General features: G+C 40.9%; 1 protein-coding gene across 4 annotated transcripts in view; it reads right to left on the minus strand.

Annotated features, from left to right (window-relative positions):
• Positions 1 to 19,239, minus strand: part of LOC139378777 (lysine-specific demethylase 5A-like) — a 78,696-nt gene that overhangs the window by 13,426 nt on the left and 46,031 nt on the right. For 2 of the 4 annotated variants that reach the window (XM_071121271.1, XM_071121269.1), the window contains exons 21-23: positions 11,222 to 11,378; positions 3,850 to 4,029; positions 2,973 to 3,536 (exon numbers count right to left, since the gene is read on the minus strand). In XM_071121271.1, the coding sequence (XP_070977372.1) occupies positions 2,973 to 3,536; positions 3,850 to 4,029; positions 11,222 to 11,378 (901 nt within the window). The remainder of the gene's footprint in view (positions 1 to 2,972; positions 3,537 to 3,849; positions 4,030 to 11,221; positions 11,379 to 19,239) is intronic. The other 2 variants (XM_071121272.1, XM_071121270.1) reach the window with 1 other exon arrangement.

Genomic DNA, 19,239 nt, shown 5'->3' on the forward strand with positions numbered 1-19,239 from the left:
GAAAGACACAACACAACTCCGAGACGAAATGTTTCTGTGTGAAATGGCTTTTCTGTGTGACATTACGAGTCATCTGAATGCAATAAACTTGCAGCTGCAGGGTCGGGATCGTGTCATCTCTGATATGTACAGTACAGTGAAGGCATTTAAAACCAAACTGACTCTGTGGGAGACGCAGATGCGGAAAGAAAATTTGAGCCACTTTCCCAGCTGCCAGACCATGAAAGAGAAGCTCTCTACCAGTGCGTTCCCGAGCACACAGTTGGCTGATAAAATAGGTATGCTTGCCGCTGACTTTCGACGCCGATTTGCTGACTTTGAAGCACAAAAAAGCAGGTTGGAACTGCTCGGTAACCCATTTGCTGTTGACGTGGAAAGCTCACCACCAAACCTCCAAATGGAGTTGATTGACCTCCAATGCAATGATGCACTGAGGGCAAAATATGCGGCAGTGGGTGCTGCGGAGTTCGCCCGTTTCCTCCCCGGCACAATGCCCCAGCTGCGCATCCAGGCTGCTCAAACGTTGTCTATGTTTGGCAGCACATACCTGTGTGAACAACTGTTTTCTTTGATGAACCTGAACAAAACATCACACAGAAGTCGACTTACTGCTGAACACCTCCACTCAATTCTGAGGATTTCTTCAGCTCAGAGCCTTACCCCGAACATTGATGAACTTGTGGAAAAGATGGGACACCACCAAGTATCACCCTCAACCTCAAACAAGTGAACATTACTGTGCAATCACATATTTAGAGTTTTTACTCAGTTCAAGTTTAAAAGTTAAAATTTAATATTTGTTTTCACTGCATGTTACTTCTCCTTAAACAAAGTGTTGTTTTTGATTAATAGATTTTTGCACTTTATTTTTTTGTATTTCAATCCAATTATATTTTAAAAATATTTCAGTTGAGTGGATGATAGAAAATTGCTATTATTGTTTTTTCTTTGAAGTAAATTTAGCCCACTTTTGCTAAAATAGAAAATATAGTCTACTGATGGTGCCTTGAATACCGGTTTCTTTCATTTAATGTTCATGTTATGGGGATATTTATATAAAGGAAATTTGTCTTTTGTGTCTGTTGAAAATTAAAGATTACTGACAGAGCCATAAGAAAATATTGCTTTATTTATCTGATCATATTGTAATATATTTGTTAGGTTTTCAGTAGGTTCAATTAGGTTCACTAGACTATATGCGTCATTTAAAAATTTTTCAATGAACATTCGAACAGTCCGGCCCTCGTCTTGTAGCTGATTTTTTTATTTGGCCCTCCGTCCATTTGACTTTGACACCCCTGATCTAGATGGTCTGTCATAATATAATAGAGACAGTAGATCTAGCTGAAATGTCATAATATAAAAGAGACAGTAGATCTAGCAGGTAATAATAATATAATAATATATTCAACCTTCAACTCTCTATATATATCTGTTTATTATACCTGTTGATACAGGGCTCATATGTGAAACTATTCTAACTGAACATTTTCTTTCACAGTGACACTAACACAGAATGGGAGTCTTATCCGGTGTCCTGTGTGAATTTAAGTATGCTCTCTCTAATTCTCTCTTTCTCTCTCTCGGAGGACCTGAGCCCTAGGACCATGCGTCAGGACTACCTGGCATGATGACTCCTTGCTGTCCCCAGTCCACCTGGCCTTGCCGCTGTTCCAGTTTCAACTGTTCTGCCTGCGGCTATGGAACCCTAAACTGTTCATTTTTACTCTTGAGGTGCTGTCCTGTTGCACCCTCTACAACCACTGATCTCCACCCGGCACAGCCAGAAGAGGACTGGCCACCCCTCATAGCCTGGTTCCTCTCTAGTTCCTCTCTCTTCCTTCCTAGGTTTTTGCCTCTTGGGAGTTTTTCCTAGCCACCGTGCTTCTACACCTGCATTGCTTGCTGTTTGGGGTTTTAGGCTGGGGCTATATAAATAGATTTGATTTGATAGAGGACTGAGGGTCATCCAAATATTGAACGTTTGTAAATAGTTACCTATGTTATTTTGTAAATGTATATATTTACATTTTTCCATATTTTTTTTAATCAATATTTTTCTTTTTCTTTGGGGGGGGGGGGGGGTTGTTAGAATAACATTTGGGCATTTTGTATATAGTTATTTGTTTCAAAATGTATACCTTCACTAACTTGGCCACTTGGGTACATTTGGGCTATTTGTGTGGGACACCTGGGTGCCCTCATGATAAATGTCATGTAGCACACTCATTTTGGAAGTTATCATTCTGAAACTTTGCACAAGTACTGTTGCCCTCTTATATTTTCCACTGAAATTGTCCCCATCATCCTATCTGAATGTTTGTTTTATCTTGTTCATTTTAAAGACGATACAAAAAGAAAAAAACATGTTTTTTTTCATTGTTTTATCTAAACCAGATCTATTGTGTGTTATTCTCCTACATTCAATTCACATTTACACAAACTTCAGAGTGTTTTCTTTCAAATGGTACCAAGATTATGCATATCCTTGGTTCTGTGCCTGAGCTACAGGCTGTTAGATTTGGGTATGTCTTCAGGCGGAAATTGCACAAAGTAGGGGGGGAGCTGCAAGAGGTTTTAAGAACAAATTCTTATTTTCAATGACGGCCTCAGAACAGTGGGTTAACAGCCTATTCAGGGGCAGAACGACAGATTTGTACCTTGTCAGCTAACCTTCCAGTTACTAGTCCAACACTAACCACTAGGCTACCCTGCCACTACATGATTACATATGTGTTATTTCATAGTTTATGTCTTCACTATTATTCTACAATGCAGAAACTAGTCAAAATAAAGAAAATGCTTGAATGAGCAGGTGTCTAAAACTTTTAAATGTCAAATGAAATACTTTCAGACTTTTAATCAAGTAGTATTTTACTGGGTGACTCACTTTTACTTGAGTCATTTTCTATTAAGGCATCTTTACTTTTACTCAAGTATAACAACTGAATACTTTTTCCACAACTGCCTACCTGCCAGCCCATGGCCCTCTCCGTCAGGCACTGTAGGGCCTCCCCTTCAGGCAGACGCACCGGCAGCTTCTGGAGGGACACCAGGAGAGACAGGATGGTCTCCAGACGCGGGCGACGTGACCGCTGGCATAACGGGCACAGGAATTTGGCCTCCTTGCTGTTGCCTTGGCTCCCGGCCGAGACCATGAGCTTCTTCTGTGAGCCCGCTTTCGGTAATGGCACGCAGGCTCCGTGGAACCAGTCCTTGCACAGTTCACACTGCAACATAAACCCACTGGCAGTTTTACGACACAGACAGAACTTGACCTCCTCGATGCGGTCAGACATGGCCATCTTAGCCAGGTTGGCAGCTCGGAGGGAGTGGATGGCCTCAACTTCTTTCTGCTCCTTGGATTTGAATGCCGCTACGACGATGGCCGGGTCACAGGCATCTTCATAACTCTCGTCAAGGTCGCCGAGACCCTCCAGGTCCAGACCCCTCTCCTTCTCAAGGAGCTCCTTGACTCGTCTGCGTTTGCTCTTGCTGTTGCCGTAGATACCAATATCTACATGCGGACTAAGGACCTAAGGAGAGACAACACACAGAGAATAGAGATTAGCACACATGCTATCTAACTACTAGTCCTATGATAATATTGGTCCTATTCTACCTACAGTATAGACAGATGGAATTCACAACAATCTGCATATGGTGGTCCGCCAACTTCTGCACCATTCTACATAGCTTAAGCAAATATATCATATTGCACTCTGGGGTCAGCATAGTCTGAAAGGGCTGCTTGGTTAGAAAAATATTTCAACCCACCATCACAGCGACATACTCATCCATGATTTCCCAATGCCTAGGTACAACCCAACTCAGGGTATTATTTCTTACCTGTAGCAGGGTGTAGGTTGAGTTCTTCTTGAGGAAGGTGCGTGCAGTCCTCTCCCTCCAGGCGCGGGCTGAGGCCACCTGGGATTCGACCTGGGGCAGGGGGTCCAGCCGGACGGGGATGGAGCGACCCCTCGCCAGCAGGCTCTCCAGCTGCTCCAGGTATGCATAGTTACTGCCACACTGAAGGGAGTGAGACATATGGGGGAAACATACAAGGAAATTAATTATTATCATCAATTGTTTTTTTAAATAAGTAATGCATCGCACAGTATGACCGTTCCCATTCACATGTATCATTCATGTTCTGACAACAAGATAAATGACAAACCTATCTAGTAACAATAACCATGTTCCCAACCAACTATTTAAATGAAAGTCAATTTCCGGTTGGATAAAAAATGTAAAACTCACGACAGGCCTGATGGAAACAGTATCATTGCCTGTAAACTTTGCAAATGTCGACAGAACATAAATACACTAGACGGGATAATTGTTTTGTCTGTAAAATAAATAAAAATGGGACAAATTCAGTGGAAATGCTGTCACAGTAAATAATATGGTTCTGTGGTCCTCCCACTATGACTTGGAAAATTATGCACACTGCACAGTTAATTTATTTAATCTGTAGAATAATAATGAACTTCAGAGGGTGGTGAATGTGCACAGTGATGAGCTTGATGCTTCTTTCCAATAAATATTGAGGGTCTTAATTTTATGCTGGTGGCATGATCTGAGCTTGGCTGTCAATAAATAAAAATGATCTCGCTCTTATCCATAACCTCATCATAAAGCCTACCCTCTGCTCTGTATCTGCGAGCTGTTGACAAGAGAGCACGTGCCAAAAAAACAGATGGGGCACATTTGCTGTTTCTCTCAGACTTTGTGGCAAAACCATTGACAGCGTTAAAAATTGGGATGGGAACACATCGCAGATCTGATTTTTTATTAGGTACAGTTGAAGTCGGAAGTTCACATACAGTTAGGTTGGATTCATTAAAACTCGTTTTTCAACCACTCCACAAATTTCTTGTTAAAACCTCGTGACTAGGGGGCAGTATTTTCATTTTTTGAAAAATAACGTTCCCAAAGTAAACGGGATATTTTGTCAGGACAAGATGCTAGAATATGCATATAATTGGCAGCTTAGGATAGAAAACACTCTAAAGTTTCCAAAACTGTCAAAATATTGTTTGTGAGTATAACAGAACTGATATTGCAGGCGAAAGCCTGAGAAAAATCCAATCCGGAAGTGCCTCATGTTTTGAAAGCTCTGCGTTCCAATGCGTCCCTATTGAGCAGTGAATGGGCTATCAACCAGATTACTTTTTCTACGTATTCCCCAGGGTGTCTACAGCATTGTGACATAGTTTTACGCCTTTATGTTGAAGAATACCCGTAATCGGCTACATTGTGTAAGTGGTCACCTGATGGCTCTCAGAGTGATTCTCGCATAAACTACAGGAGGTAGCCATTTTTCCAATCGGTCCTACTGAAAAACCAATTGTCCCGGTGGATATATTATTGAATAGATATTTGAAAAACACCTTGAGGGTTGATTATAAACAAATTTGCCATGTTTCTGTCTATATTATTGAGCTAATTTGGAATATTTTTCGCCGTTGTCGTCACCGCAATTTCCGGTCGGAACAAACGGAGCTATTTCACCTACAACATTTTTTTTTCTGGAAAAAAGGAACATTTGCTATCTAACTGGGAGTCTGAAGCTCATCAAAGGTAAACAATTTAATTTGATTGCTTTTCTGATTTCCGCGACCAAGTTACCTGCTGCTAGCTGGACAAAATGCTATGCTAGGCTATCGATAAACTTACACAAATGCTTGTCTAGCTTTGGCTGTAAGCATATTTTGAAAATCTGAGATGACAGGCTGATTAACAAAAGGCTTAGCTGTGTCTCAATATGTTTCACTTGTGATTCTCATGACTAGGGAAATTTTCTAGTAATATTTATGTCCGTTGCGTTATGCTAATTAGTGTCAGTCGATGATTACGCTCCCGGATCCGGGATGGGGTGTCACTAGAGGTTAACAAACTATAGTTTTGGCAAGTCGGTTAGGACATCTACTTAGTGCATGACAAGTAATTCTTCCAACAATTGTTTACAGACAGATTATTTCACTGTATCACAATTCCAGTGGGTCAGAAGTTAACATTCACTAAGATGACTGTGCCTTTAAACAGCTTGGAAAATTTCAGAAAATTGTGTCATGGCTTTTGAAGCTTCTGATAGGCTAATTGACATCATTTGAGTCAATTGGAGGTGTACCTGTGGATGTATTTCAAGGCCTACCTTCAAACTCAGTGCCTCTTTGCTTGACACTATGGGAAAATCTAAATAAATCAGCCAAGACCTCAGAAATATAATTGAATCCTACAGATGAAGAACCATATATGTGACATAAAAAAAAAAGAAGAGATATACATGAAAAATCATTATTGGACACCCTTTTTCTATAGTGAACCGGTTTCACAAGCTTTCCACGCACTAATTAACAATCATTTTAAATTTAAAAATAGGCTCTCGTGGAATAACCGTTTATGTGCACCACTCAGAATGGACGGACAAGCGCACAACCTTTCTGTTGCTGATGAAAATCGCAGAAATGTGGGAAAGAAACGTAAAACAAAACTAAAAGAATGGAAAGACAGGCAAAGGAAGATCTTACGGGATGCGGGAAAACCCTATACAAATCGTAAGGGTCAAGAAGAAAACAGGGAAAAGCTGTCCAAAAGAGGTATGTGGAAGAACCGTATATCAAACAATCAAGCTAGCTAGCTATAGAGTACAGTAACTAACATGTATGTTCTGGGTTGTCTAATTTGTAACTATAGAGAAAACATATTAGCTAAAGTTCATTGGCTACTAACTCATACATTATCGTTACAAATGTTATTGCTAGATTATAGAAGAAACTTTTTCTCCATCCACCGGATGATTCGACATGGCTACAGTAGCTAGCTAGTTAAACTGTATCCTGCAGGGAAGAGCGTGTTCCACGACGTGCAGAAAGGATTGTGGAAAGTTGACTGATGAGCGCAAGCTGCATCTGTTCAACAGTTTCTACACGGTCCCATACGAGAAACAACAAGCGTTGATTCTCTCTGGCTTAGAACAGGTTAGAAATAAGACAAAACGCCTATTATTATAATAGCTATATTGAACACTTGCATAGTTTAACTTTGACAGTAATGATACGTACATTAACGTTAACTCTAAAAGTGCAATGTTACACAATGGTGCAATATAAACTCATTCTGTGTATAGATTGGGAGTGTGTGAAAGATGGAGGTCCTGATCAAGCAATATCCTGAATGTGCTACAGTATATTAAATTCTGAATTCATCATTGTCAATTTTTATTGCAGCATGAGGTGAAACGGAGACGTAAACCTGAGGAGAACAAACGACGGAAACAAACCTTCAAATACCATGTACAGCAAGCAGGCCAGAGATTGAATGTGTGCAGGGTCACTTTCATGTCTATGTTCCAGCTAACCAACAGCCGTCTTCAGGCAAGTGAAAATATGAATTAATGTCTATATGAATATCAATTACAAACATATTGTATTCTCTGTACTAGTTTTTAATAACCTGCTAATTGAAATGTAATTGTTTTTGTCAGGTAATTCAGGAAAAGTTAGCTGAGGCAGGTGAGGTTGCAAGGTCTCCAGATCAGGCTACTGAGGCTAGGTCTCCTTTAGAAGATGGAAGAGGGAAGCATAGCAATAGGTAATGCGCTATGGATTCCAGCCTGGATTATTTCGCTATATCAGTACAAACAATCTTCTAAACATTAACATAGAGTATCGAATGGATGAATAGCGAATTCTGAAACAAAAATATACAAATGTTTATTACTTTTAAACAAAATGGTAACTAAACTGTCCAACTACCACCTGAGCATTGAGGACTGAGTGCCAATTACCTTCCCCCTCCCACCGGACAGCACTGGCCTAATTCTCGCCGCCCTACAGGACCCTACGGCCACAAACGGCAATGGCGTGACCGGGATTTGTACCCCGGTTATAGCGACACAGTTGCACTCTAAGGCAGGTCCCTAGACCATTGAGAGAATACAAGTTTAACAACATCTTGTTGTCTCCTTTACAGGCCACATCGGATACATACTACAGTGAAAGAGGGCGTCAAAGGAGCACATTCTATCTTTCCCAAGAACCCAGAACCACTACTCTCGGATGAAGGGGGATGTACACAGAATACTTCAGCCCTGATCTGAATTTGTTGCTGATGATACTTGAAGCACAACCAGCAAAACCATTCAAGGTGATGAGGATGCAATGTGAAGACTTCAGGCACCTCCCTGATTCTGTCCTCAAGCGACCAGCTGGACTACAGATCACCTCAGTGAGGTGGTTAAAAGTCACAGGTATTGCACAGAGAATAGTTCACTAACATCCCATCAACATGCAACATGTTATTCTAACAATAAAATCCTTTTATAAATCACTGCAGAGTGAATAATTTGTTGTTAAACCAAGCTACATAATTAACCGTTTTTTTCTGTCAGTTTATGATCCCCTGAACCTGTATAGTGTGTTGAATCTGAATACATTTCAGAAGACATGTCACCCCTATTGTAGGAAATTAAATGTATAGTAGGTGTTTTCTATGTGAATCAATTTGTGTATGATTTGAACCAGCACAATATATTGAATTAATTTAATTTTAAGATGTTGTTCCTAGTGTAGAAAATGTTATGTACAATGTGTTCTGTTGAATTATTTTGTGTGTGATCATGTGAACCTTTTTTAATCTGAATGAATTAAAAACAAATAAGTCATCACATACAGTATGAGAGTATTCATTTGATCTTGTTTCACATTTTTTAATTCATTACAATATACAGTACGTCTCTCTGTCACCACATTTAGCATTAACTCTAAGCAGTTAATACTTATTTACTGCTGTCACCTCAGCACAGAAGGACATTTCTTGCCTTTAGCATGGGTTTAACGCAATTCAAAACTTAATTGCTGATCATAGTGTTAAATGCAAAGAGAATGGTTTTCTGAACGTTTTGTAATATTGACCTTAGGGACCTGCATATTGGTACATCACATTGATCCATATTTGATATTTACAAGTTGTGCTTGTTTTGATTGAAATAATTTAATTGTATTCTATTTTTGTAGTTATTCACATTGAGGGCTTCATTTTAAATGAGACTAAGATTTCATGACTCAACTTTTAAGAAAAGTCATCAGTGCTAAAGTTGATAGACCACCTTTAAATGAACCTCTATACAAATGAATTAACTACATATTGCATTTAAGTTATTTACATGAAGGGCATCTGTACTTGAAAGTACTTAAAACATCATATCAGGTGTTAAAAAAGGACATCTTACAGGAGTCAAGCAAAATGTCACATATACTGTTCTTAAACAAACTGAAATCATCACTGGAGATATACTGTTCTTCCACATTCTAAAAATTAAAACGGCAATAAAAAAAGTATTTTTTGAAATAACAAAAAATATCAATTGTTGTTGGAAGATATGGGTATGGTGAATTATTTGTCAACCATAAAACACCTAATGTGGTACACACTAATAATATAAAAATAACTGATTATCTTAAAATGGAAAAACTGTCACATATGGTTCTTCGTCTGTAGGATTCAATTGTAGACCTCCACAAGTCTGGTTCATCCTTGGTAGCAAATTCCAAACACCTGAATGTACCACGTTAATCTGTACAAACAATAGTACACAGTATAAACCCCATGGTACCATGCAGCGTTCATACCGCTCAGGAAGGAGACGCGTTCTGTCTCCTAGAGATGAACGTACTATGGTGCGAAAAATGCAAATCAATCCCAGAACAGCAGCAAAGGACCTTGAAGATGCTGGAGGAAACAGGTACAAAGGTATCTATATCCACAGTAAAATGAGTCCTACATCGACATAACCTGAAAGGTCACTCAGCAAGGAAAAAGCCACTGCTCCAAAAACGCCATAAAAAAAGCCAGACTACGGTTTGCCACTGCACATGGGGACGAAGACCATACTTTTTGGAGAATTGTCCTCTGGTCTGATGAAACAAAAATAGAACTGTTTGGCCATAATGACCATCGCTATGTTTGGAGGAAAAAGGGGGAGGCTTGCAAGCCGAAGAACACCATCCCAACCGTGAATCACGGGGTGTCAGCATCATGTTGTGGGGGTGCTTTGCTGCAGGAGGGACTGGTGCACTTCACAAAATAGATGGCGTCACGAGGTAGGAAAATTATGTGGATTTCGTGAAGCTACATCTCAAGACTTCAGTCATGAAGTTAAAGCTTGATCGCAAATGGGTCTTCCAAATGGACAATGACCCCAAGCTTACTTCCAAAGTTGTGGCAAAATGGCTTAAGGACAACAAAGTCAAGGTATTGGAGTGGCCATCACAAAGCCCTGACCTCAATCCTATTGAAAATGTGTGGGCAGAACTGAAAAAGCGTGTATGAGCAAGGAGGCCTACAAACCTGACTCAGTTACACCAGCTCGGTCAGGAGAAATGGGCCAAAATTCACCCAACTTATTGTGGGAAACTTCTGACCCACTGGGAATGTGATGAAAGAAATGAAAGCTGAAATGAATCACTCTACTCTTATTCTGACATTTCACATTCTTAAAATAAAGTGGTGATCCTAACTGACCTAAGACAGGGAATTTTTACTAGGATTAAATGTTAGGAATTGTGAAAAACGGAGTTTAAATGTATTTGGCTAAGGTGTGTGTAAACTTCCGACTTCAACTGTGAATGAAAAGTTGTGCTTTATATTTGCACTACGTCATTAAGCAGTTTCAGTTTGCTGGAAACAGACCTTTGCTGGTAAAATGTGCATATATTTTGGTGTTCCAATATTAGAATATTAGTCGTCGTCCCCCAATTCCGTGATATCCAATTGGTAGTTTACAGTCTTGTCTCATCGCTGCAACTCCTGTACGGACTTCGTACAGCTGGCGACCGACGTCAGTCGCTAGAGTGCGATGGGACAAGGAAATCCCGGCCGGCCAAACCCTCCCCTAAACCCGACGATACTGGGCCAATTGTGTGCCGCCTCATGGTTCTCCCTGTCACGGCCAGCTGTGACGCAGTCTAGGATCAAACCCGGGGCTGTAGTGAGGCCTCAAGAACTGCGACTGCAGTGCCACTAGGGATGCCCCCGCTTGAAAATCTTTCGACAAATTGATGGAAACATAGCTAATGTAAGCTTCTAACAAATGAGCAGGCCATTCCGTTGCGTATAAACAGAGCTGAGCACATCAAAGACAAATATTGAGAGATGCCCGTATATCCTGTAGCTACATCTATATACATCACAAATTGAATCTATACTTAGTAATTACCGTGTGACGCGACACTACCTGAATGGCATCCACCTTGGCACTCCACTCCTTGGCCTTGTGCAGAGCCTCTCGGAGGGCCAGGACGTTGGGCAGGTAGGCTGGTATGTTCCTGGCCTCTATCATGATGCTCTCCAGGGTTAGCATGCTGTGCCGAGGCCTGGGGGAGGAAAGCGACAAGAAATAATGGATTTAGAGAAATTCATCATCTCACAGCTACAGGCATCCTTTGATGCAATATGCTAAACAGGAATTGGGTCACGTTCAGAAGGGATAAAACCTTTTGAAACCAAGTGGTACTACCTGAACTTGTCCAGTAAGAAGACCGATTTGCCCAACATTTTTGCGAAGGTGTAACCTATTGAACACGACCCAAGCATATAACACCAAAGCTAAAGGCATATGCTGTAAACGAGAGATATATATGTATTGATATGTATTATTGGGTGTATGGTTCATGATTAACGAGTCATGGTGTAATTGTAACAACTTACAGGAATTCAAGTCCTTTTGTTCACCTAACCTCGAAATCCTCAATCAAATGCCAACCGTATTATCTCCCAAGAGAAATCCTCGGTTATCGTAACAGCCGTGTACATCCCCCCACAAGCAGATACCAAGACGACCAAAAAGGAACTTCACTGGACTTTATGCAAACTGGAAAACATATATTCTGAGGCTGCATTTATTGTTGCTGGGGATTTTAACAAAGCTGAGAACAAGGCTACCTAAATTCTATCAGCATATCGATTGCAGTACACAAGTGAGTAACATACTCGATCACCGCTACACTAACTTCCGTAATACATACAAGGCCCTTCCCCGCCCTCCTTTTTGCAAATCTGACCATGAATCCATTGGGAAGCACCCGTGCTTAGGTCTATTCAACGCTGGTCTGACCAATCGGATTCCACGCTTCAAGATTGCTTTAATCACATGGACTGGGATATGTTCTGGGTAGCCTCGGTGAGCGAGTTTATAAGGAAGTGTATAAGAGATGTTATACCCACTGTGACTATTAAAACCTTCCCGAACCAGAAACTGTGGATTGATGGCAACATTCGCGCAAAAATGAAGACACGTACCGCATTTAATCATGGCAAGGCGACTGGAAAAATAGCTGAATACAAACAGCGTAGTTAGTCCCTGCGTAAGGCAATAAAACAAGCAAAGAGTCCGTATAGAGACGAAGTGGAGTTGCAATTCAATGCCTAAAACACGAGATGTATGTGCAGGGTTCACAATCACGGATACAAAAAAAAAGCAAGCCCCGTCGTGGACATCGACGTCTTGCTCCCAGACAAATTAAAACGACTTTGTTGCACGCTTTGAAGACAATACAGTGCCACCGACACAGCCCGCTACCAAAGACTGTGGGCACTCCTACGTGAGTAAAACATGAAAATGTGTTAACTCTCGCAAGGCAGCCGGCCCAGACCACATCCCTAGCCGCATCCTCAGAGCATGCGCAGACCAGTCTCTTGTCCCCAAATGCTTCAAGATGGGAACAGGAACAATGGTGGCCAAGAACGCTAAGTGAACTAAATGACTATGAGTGTACCACTCACTTCTTTCATCATGATCACTTCCACCCTACTTTTCACACCACTAGAATTTGCTTACAGCCCCAATAAGTCCACAGACGATGCAATCGCCATCACACTGAACACTGCCCTATCCCATCTGGACAAGCGGAATACCTATGTAAGAATGCTGTTCATTGACTATAGCTCAGCACTCAACACCATAGTACCCTCCAAACTCATCATTAAGCTCGAGAACCTGGGTCTCGACCCCACCCTGTGCAACTGGATCCTGGACTTCCTGATAGTCCGCCCCCAGGTGGTGAAGGTAGGAAACAACATATCCACTCCGCTGATCCTCAACACTGGGGCACCACAAGGGTGTGTTCCCAGCCCTCTCCTGTACTCCCTGTTCACCCACGACTGCGTAGCGAAGCACGCCTCCAACTGAATCATCAGGTTTGCAGACGACACTACAGTGGTAGACCTGATTACCAACAACGACGAGACAGCCTACAGGGAGGTGGTGAGGGCACTTGGAGGGCGGTGTGAGGAAAATAACCTCTCACTCAATGTCAGCAAAACAAAAAGAGATGATTGTGGACTTCAGGAAATCGCGGAGGGAGCATCCCCCATATCCACATCGACAGTAGTGGAGAAGGAGGAAAGTTAAGTTCCTCGGCGTACACATCACAGAGAAACTGAAATGGTCCACGCACACAGTCAGTGTGGTGAAGAAGGTGCAACAGCACCTCTTCAACCTCAAGAGGCTGACATTTTTTGGGCTTGTCACCCAAAACCGTGACAAACTTTTACAGATGCACAATCGGGAGCTTCCTATCGGGCTGTATCACAGCCTGGTACGGCAACTGCACCACCCACAATAGCAGGGCTCTCCAGAGGGTAGTGCGAGTCTGCACAACACATCTCCTGGGACAAACTACCTGCCCTCCCGGACACCTACAACACATGTCACCGGAAGGTAAAAAAGATTATCAAGGACAATAACCACCCGAGCCACTACCTGTTCACCCCACTTCCATCCAGACGGCAAGGTCAGTACAGGTGCATCAAAGCTGGGACAGAGCAATAGAAGCTGTTTTTCAATCTCAAGGCCATCAGATTGTTAAACAGCCAGACCGAGCACAGAGGCGGCTGCCAACCTACAGACTTAATATCATTGGCCACTTTAATAATGCCCTTTTAAGAATGTAGATATTACATATCTCACATTACTCATCTCATATGTACACTACTGTCCAAAAGTTTGGGGTGACTTAGAAATGTCCTTGTTTTTGAAAGAAAAGCACATTTTTTGCCCATTAAAATTTCAAATTGATCAGAAATACAGTGTAGACATTGTTAATGTTGTAGCTGGAAACAGATTTTATGGAATATCTACATAGGAGTACAGAGGCCCATTATCAGAAACCATCACTCCAATGGCACGTTGTGTTAGTTAATTCAAGTTTATCATTTTAAAAGACTAATTGATCATTAGAAAACCTTTATGCAATTATGTTAGCACAGCTGAAAACTGTTGTCCTGATTAAAGAAGAAATAAAACTGGCCTTCTTTAGACTAGTTGAGTATCTGGAGCATCAGCGTTTGGGGCTTCGATTACAGGCTCAAAATGCCCAGAAACATAGAACTTTCTTCTGAAACTCAGTCTATTCTTGTTCTGAGAAACAAAGGCTAGTCCATGGAGGGCGGAGTACAACGCTGTGTACTTCTCCCTTCACAGAACAGCGCAAACTGGCTCTAACCAGAATAGAAAGAGTGGGAGGCCCGGTGCACAACTGAGCAAGAGGACAAGTACATTAGTGTCTCTCGTTTGAGAAACAGACGGCTCACAAGTCCTCAACTGGCAGCTTGATAAAATAGTTCCCGCAAAACACCAGTCTCAATGTCAACAGTAAAGAGGCGACTCCGGGATGCTGGCCTTCTAGGCAGAGTTGCAAAGAAAAAGCCATATCTCAGACTGGCCAATAAAAAGAAAATATTAAAGATGGGCAAAATAACAGACACTGGACAGAGGAAGATAGGAAAAAAGTGTCATGCTCTGACAAATCTAAGTTAAGGTGTTGGGATCACAAAGTAGAACATTTGTGAGACGCAGAAAACAATGAAGATGCTAGAGGAGTGCAAGACACCATCTGTCAAGCATGGTGGAGGCAATGTGACGTCTGGGGGTGCTTTGGTGGTGGTAAAGTGGGAGATTTGTACAGGGTAAAAGGGATCTTGAAGAAGGCTATCACTACATTTTGCAACGCAATGCCATAACCTGTGGATGGCGCTTAATTGGAGCCAATTTCCTCCTACAACAGGACAACCGCTCCAAACTACACAATAACTATTTAGGGAAGAAGCAGTCACAGTCAGCTGCTATTCTGTCTATTATGGAGTGGCCAGAACAGTCACCGGATCTCAACCCTGTTGTGGGAGCAGCTTGATCGTAAGAAGTGCCCATCAAGCTAATCGAATTTGTGGGAGGTGCTTCAGGAAGCATGGGGAGAAATCTCCTCAGATTACTTCAACAAATTTGACAACTAGAATGCCAAAGGTCTGCAAGGCTGAAATTGCTGCAAACGGAGGATTCTTTGATGAAAGCAAAGTTTGAAGGACACTATTATATCAATTAAAAATCATTATTTATAACCTTGCCAACATCTTGACTATATTTCCTATTCATTTTGCAACTCATTTCATATATGTTTTCATGGAAAACAAGGGCATTTCTAAGTGAACCCAAACTTTTGAATGGTAGTGTAAATCAGAGGTCGACCGATTAATCGGAATGGCCGATTAATTAGGGCCGATTTCAAGTTCTCATAACAATCGGAAATCGGTATTTTTGGGCGCCGATTAAAAAAAAATATATATATATATATATATACACACACACACCTTTATTTAACTAGGCAAGTCAGTTAAGAACACATTCTTATTTCAAATGACGGCCTAGGAACGGTGGGTTAACTGCCTCTTTCAGGGGCAGAACAACAGATTTTCACCTTGTCAGCTCGGGGGATTTATTTAATCTTTATTTAACCAGGAAGGGCTCATTGAGATTAAAATCTCTTTTTCAAGAGCACCCTGGCCAAGATAGGCAGCACCAAGTCATTACAAAAAAATTACAGACAGGCAACATGAAAAACTACAAGTAATCTTGTAAAACCCATTGAATTCACAAGAGTATATCACAGCAAATTAAAAACATTGACAGGTCAGGGAATCAGCCTCAAAATCCTTCATCAGTGATTTAAAAACACCAATCGGGACAAGTTCTTCCAGTTTAAAAGTATTTTGTAAGGTGTTCCAAGACGATGGCGCAGAGTACATAAAAGCCCTTTTACCAAATTCAGTTCGGACATTTGGAACAGTTAGCAGGATAAAGTCCAGCATACGAAGAGAGTACCCACCACATTTTTGAACAATAAAAATGCACAAATAAAAAAGGTAGTAAACCCCAATGGCTTTGTAAATAAAAGTATACCAGTGACTGAGCCTACGAGTGACTAGAGAAGGCCAGCCAACCCTGGTATTCAAAGTGCAGTGGTGCGTAAGGGTTTTGCAGTTTAAAATAAATCTCAAAGTGCCATAGTAAAGAGTGTCAATTGATCTCAAACACTGAGCGGAAGCATTAATGTATAAAATATCCCCATAGTCTAGTAAAGCCATAAATGTAGCTGATACTAGCCTCCTTCTGGCTTCAAAAGAAAAACAGGCCTTATTCCAAAAATAAAATCCCAATTTCAGCTTCATTTTTTTTGTAAGTTGTTGAATATGCAATTTAAAAGAGAGGCCGTCATCAATTAAAATTCCAATATATTTATATGAGGTTACAACCTCAATCTCTTGCCCTGACAGGTGAAAGGTTCAGAGGTCTATTTCTTGCATTAGTTCCCAGTATTGAGGATAAGCTTCAATTGACACAAGGTATTTTGAACCGTATAAAAAGCAGTTTGCATGTTCTGGAAAGCTTTTGTAAGAGACGAGGCACAACAGTAAATAACAGTATCATCAGCATAAAAATGAAGTTGTGCATTTGACATTTATGTCTAAATCATTTATATAAATAGTGAATAAGAGAGGACCAAGTACAGAGCCTTGGGGCACACCATTCAAGACAGACAATTTCACAGACATAAGCCCACCAAATTGAGTGCACTGAGTTCTATCAGACAGATAGTTATCAAACCATGCAACTGCACGCTCCGAAAGACCTACACTCGACAATCTCTGCCTTAGTATAGCATGATCAACTGTATCAAAAGCCTTAGAGAAATCAATAAAAAGTGACACAGTGCTGTTTGTCAATGGCTTCAGCGATATCATTTAAAACCTTCATGGCTGCTGTAATTGTGCTATGCTTCTTCCTGAAGACCCATTGGTACATTGATAAAATAGAGTTAGTAAATAACAACTCTTTTAGCTGTTCACTTACAAGGGTTTCAAGTATTTTCACCAGGGGTGACAGCTTTGAGATTGGCCTATAATTATTTAAAAGAGTTGGATCTCCCCCTTTTCAATTTTTAGGGATAGGGGGCAGCATTTTCACTTTTGGATGAATTTGTGCCCAAATTGAAGGGCCTCCTACTCTGTCCCAGATGATAATATATGCATATTAGTATTATTATTATTATTGGATAGAAAACACGCTGAAGTTTCTAAACCTGTTTGAATTATGTCTGTGAGTATAACATAACTCATATGGCAGGCAAACTTCCAAACAGGAAGTGAGAATTCTGAAAAGGGTCAATGTGAAAGTCATCGCCTATTCAATTCCCTGTAATTTATGGATCTGTTTGCACTTCATACGCCTTCCACTAGATGTCAATAGTCAGTAAAACATGGAATGAAGCCTCAAGTGTGATGTGGGGCCGGTTCCTGGTCACGCGCACTAGTCATGGAATGGCAATGTGTGCCATTACTTATACAGACATGAAGAAATGCTCCGGTTGGAGCGTTATTGGATACATATGATAACAACATCCTGAAGATTGATTCTCTACTAAGTTTGACCAGTTTATTCGACTTGTAATTTAACTTTTTGAAGTTTTCGTCCGACGTTTGCCTTCACTTGCACCAGTGTTTGGACACATGTACTACACATGCTAGCTAAAGTTGCTAATTTGACATAAGTAATGGACATTATCGAACAAAAAAAAATGTATTGTGGAAATAGGATTCCTGGCATTGCATTCTGATGAAGATAATCAAATGGAATATTTATGATGTAATTTCGTATTTCTGTTGACTCCAACATGGAGGAGAAATGTTATTTATATTTGAGTGCCGTCTCAGATTATTGCATGGTGTGCTTTTTACTAAAGTTTATTTTACATCTGACACAGCGGTTGCATTAAGAACCAGTGTATCTTTAATTATATGTAAAACATGTATCTTTCGTCAAAGTTTTGATTAGTATTTCTGTTATTTGACGAAGCTCTCTGTAATTACTCCAGATATTTTGGAGGCATTTCTGAACATGGCGCCAATGTAAACCGAGATTTGTGGATATAAATATGCATATTATCGAACAAAACATAAATGTATTGTGTAACATGGTGTCCTATGAGTGTCATCTGATGAAGATTATCAAAGGTTAGTGATTCATTTTATCTCTAATTCTGCTTTTGTGACTATCTTTGGCTGGGAAAAATGGCTGTGTGTTTTTTGGATTTGGTGGTGATCTGACAAATATACAGTGGGGCAAAAAAGTATTTAGTCAGCCACCAATTGTGCAAGTTCTCCCACTTAAAAAGGTGAGACAGGCCTGTAATTTTCATCATAGGTTCACTTCAACTATGACAGACAAAATGAGAAAAAAAAAATCCAGAAAATAGGATTTTTAATGAATTTATTTGCAAATTATGGTGGAAAATAAGTATTTGGTCAATAACAAAAGTTCCTCAATACTTTGTTATATACCCTTTGTTGGCAATGACAGAAGTCAAACGTTTTATGTAAGTCTTCACAAGGTTTTCACACACTGTTGCTGGGTTTTTGGCCCAATCCTCCAGAGCAATGATGTTTTGGGGCTGTTGCTGGGCAACACAGACTTTCAACTCCCTCCAAAGATTGTCTACGGGGTTGAGATCTGGAGACTGGCTAGGCCACTCCAGGACCTTGAAATGCTTCTTACGAAGCCACTCCATTGCCGGGACGGTGTGTTTGGGATCATTGTCATGCTGAAAGACCCAGCCACGTTTCATCTTCAATGCCCTTGCTGATGGTAGGCTTTGTTACTTTGGTCCCAGCTCTCTGCAGGTCATTCACTAGGTCCCCCCGTGTGGTTCTGGGATTTTTGCTCACCGTTCTTGTGATAATTTTGACCCCACGGGGTGAGATCTTGCGTGGAGCCCCAGATCGAGGGAGATTATCAGTGGTCTTGTATGTCTTCCATTTTCTAATAGTTGCTCCCACAGTTGATTTCTTCAAACCAAGCTGCTTACCTATTGCAGATTCAGTCTTCCCAGCCTGGTGCAGGTCTAC

This window comes from Oncorhynchus clarkii, chromosome 21 (assembly GCF_045791955.1).
Source record: "Oncorhynchus clarkii lewisi isolate Uvic-CL-2024 chromosome 21, UVic_Ocla_1.0, whole genome shotgun sequence".
Lineage (NCBI taxonomy): Eukaryota > Metazoa > Chordata > Actinopteri > Salmoniformes > Salmonidae > Oncorhynchus > Oncorhynchus clarkii.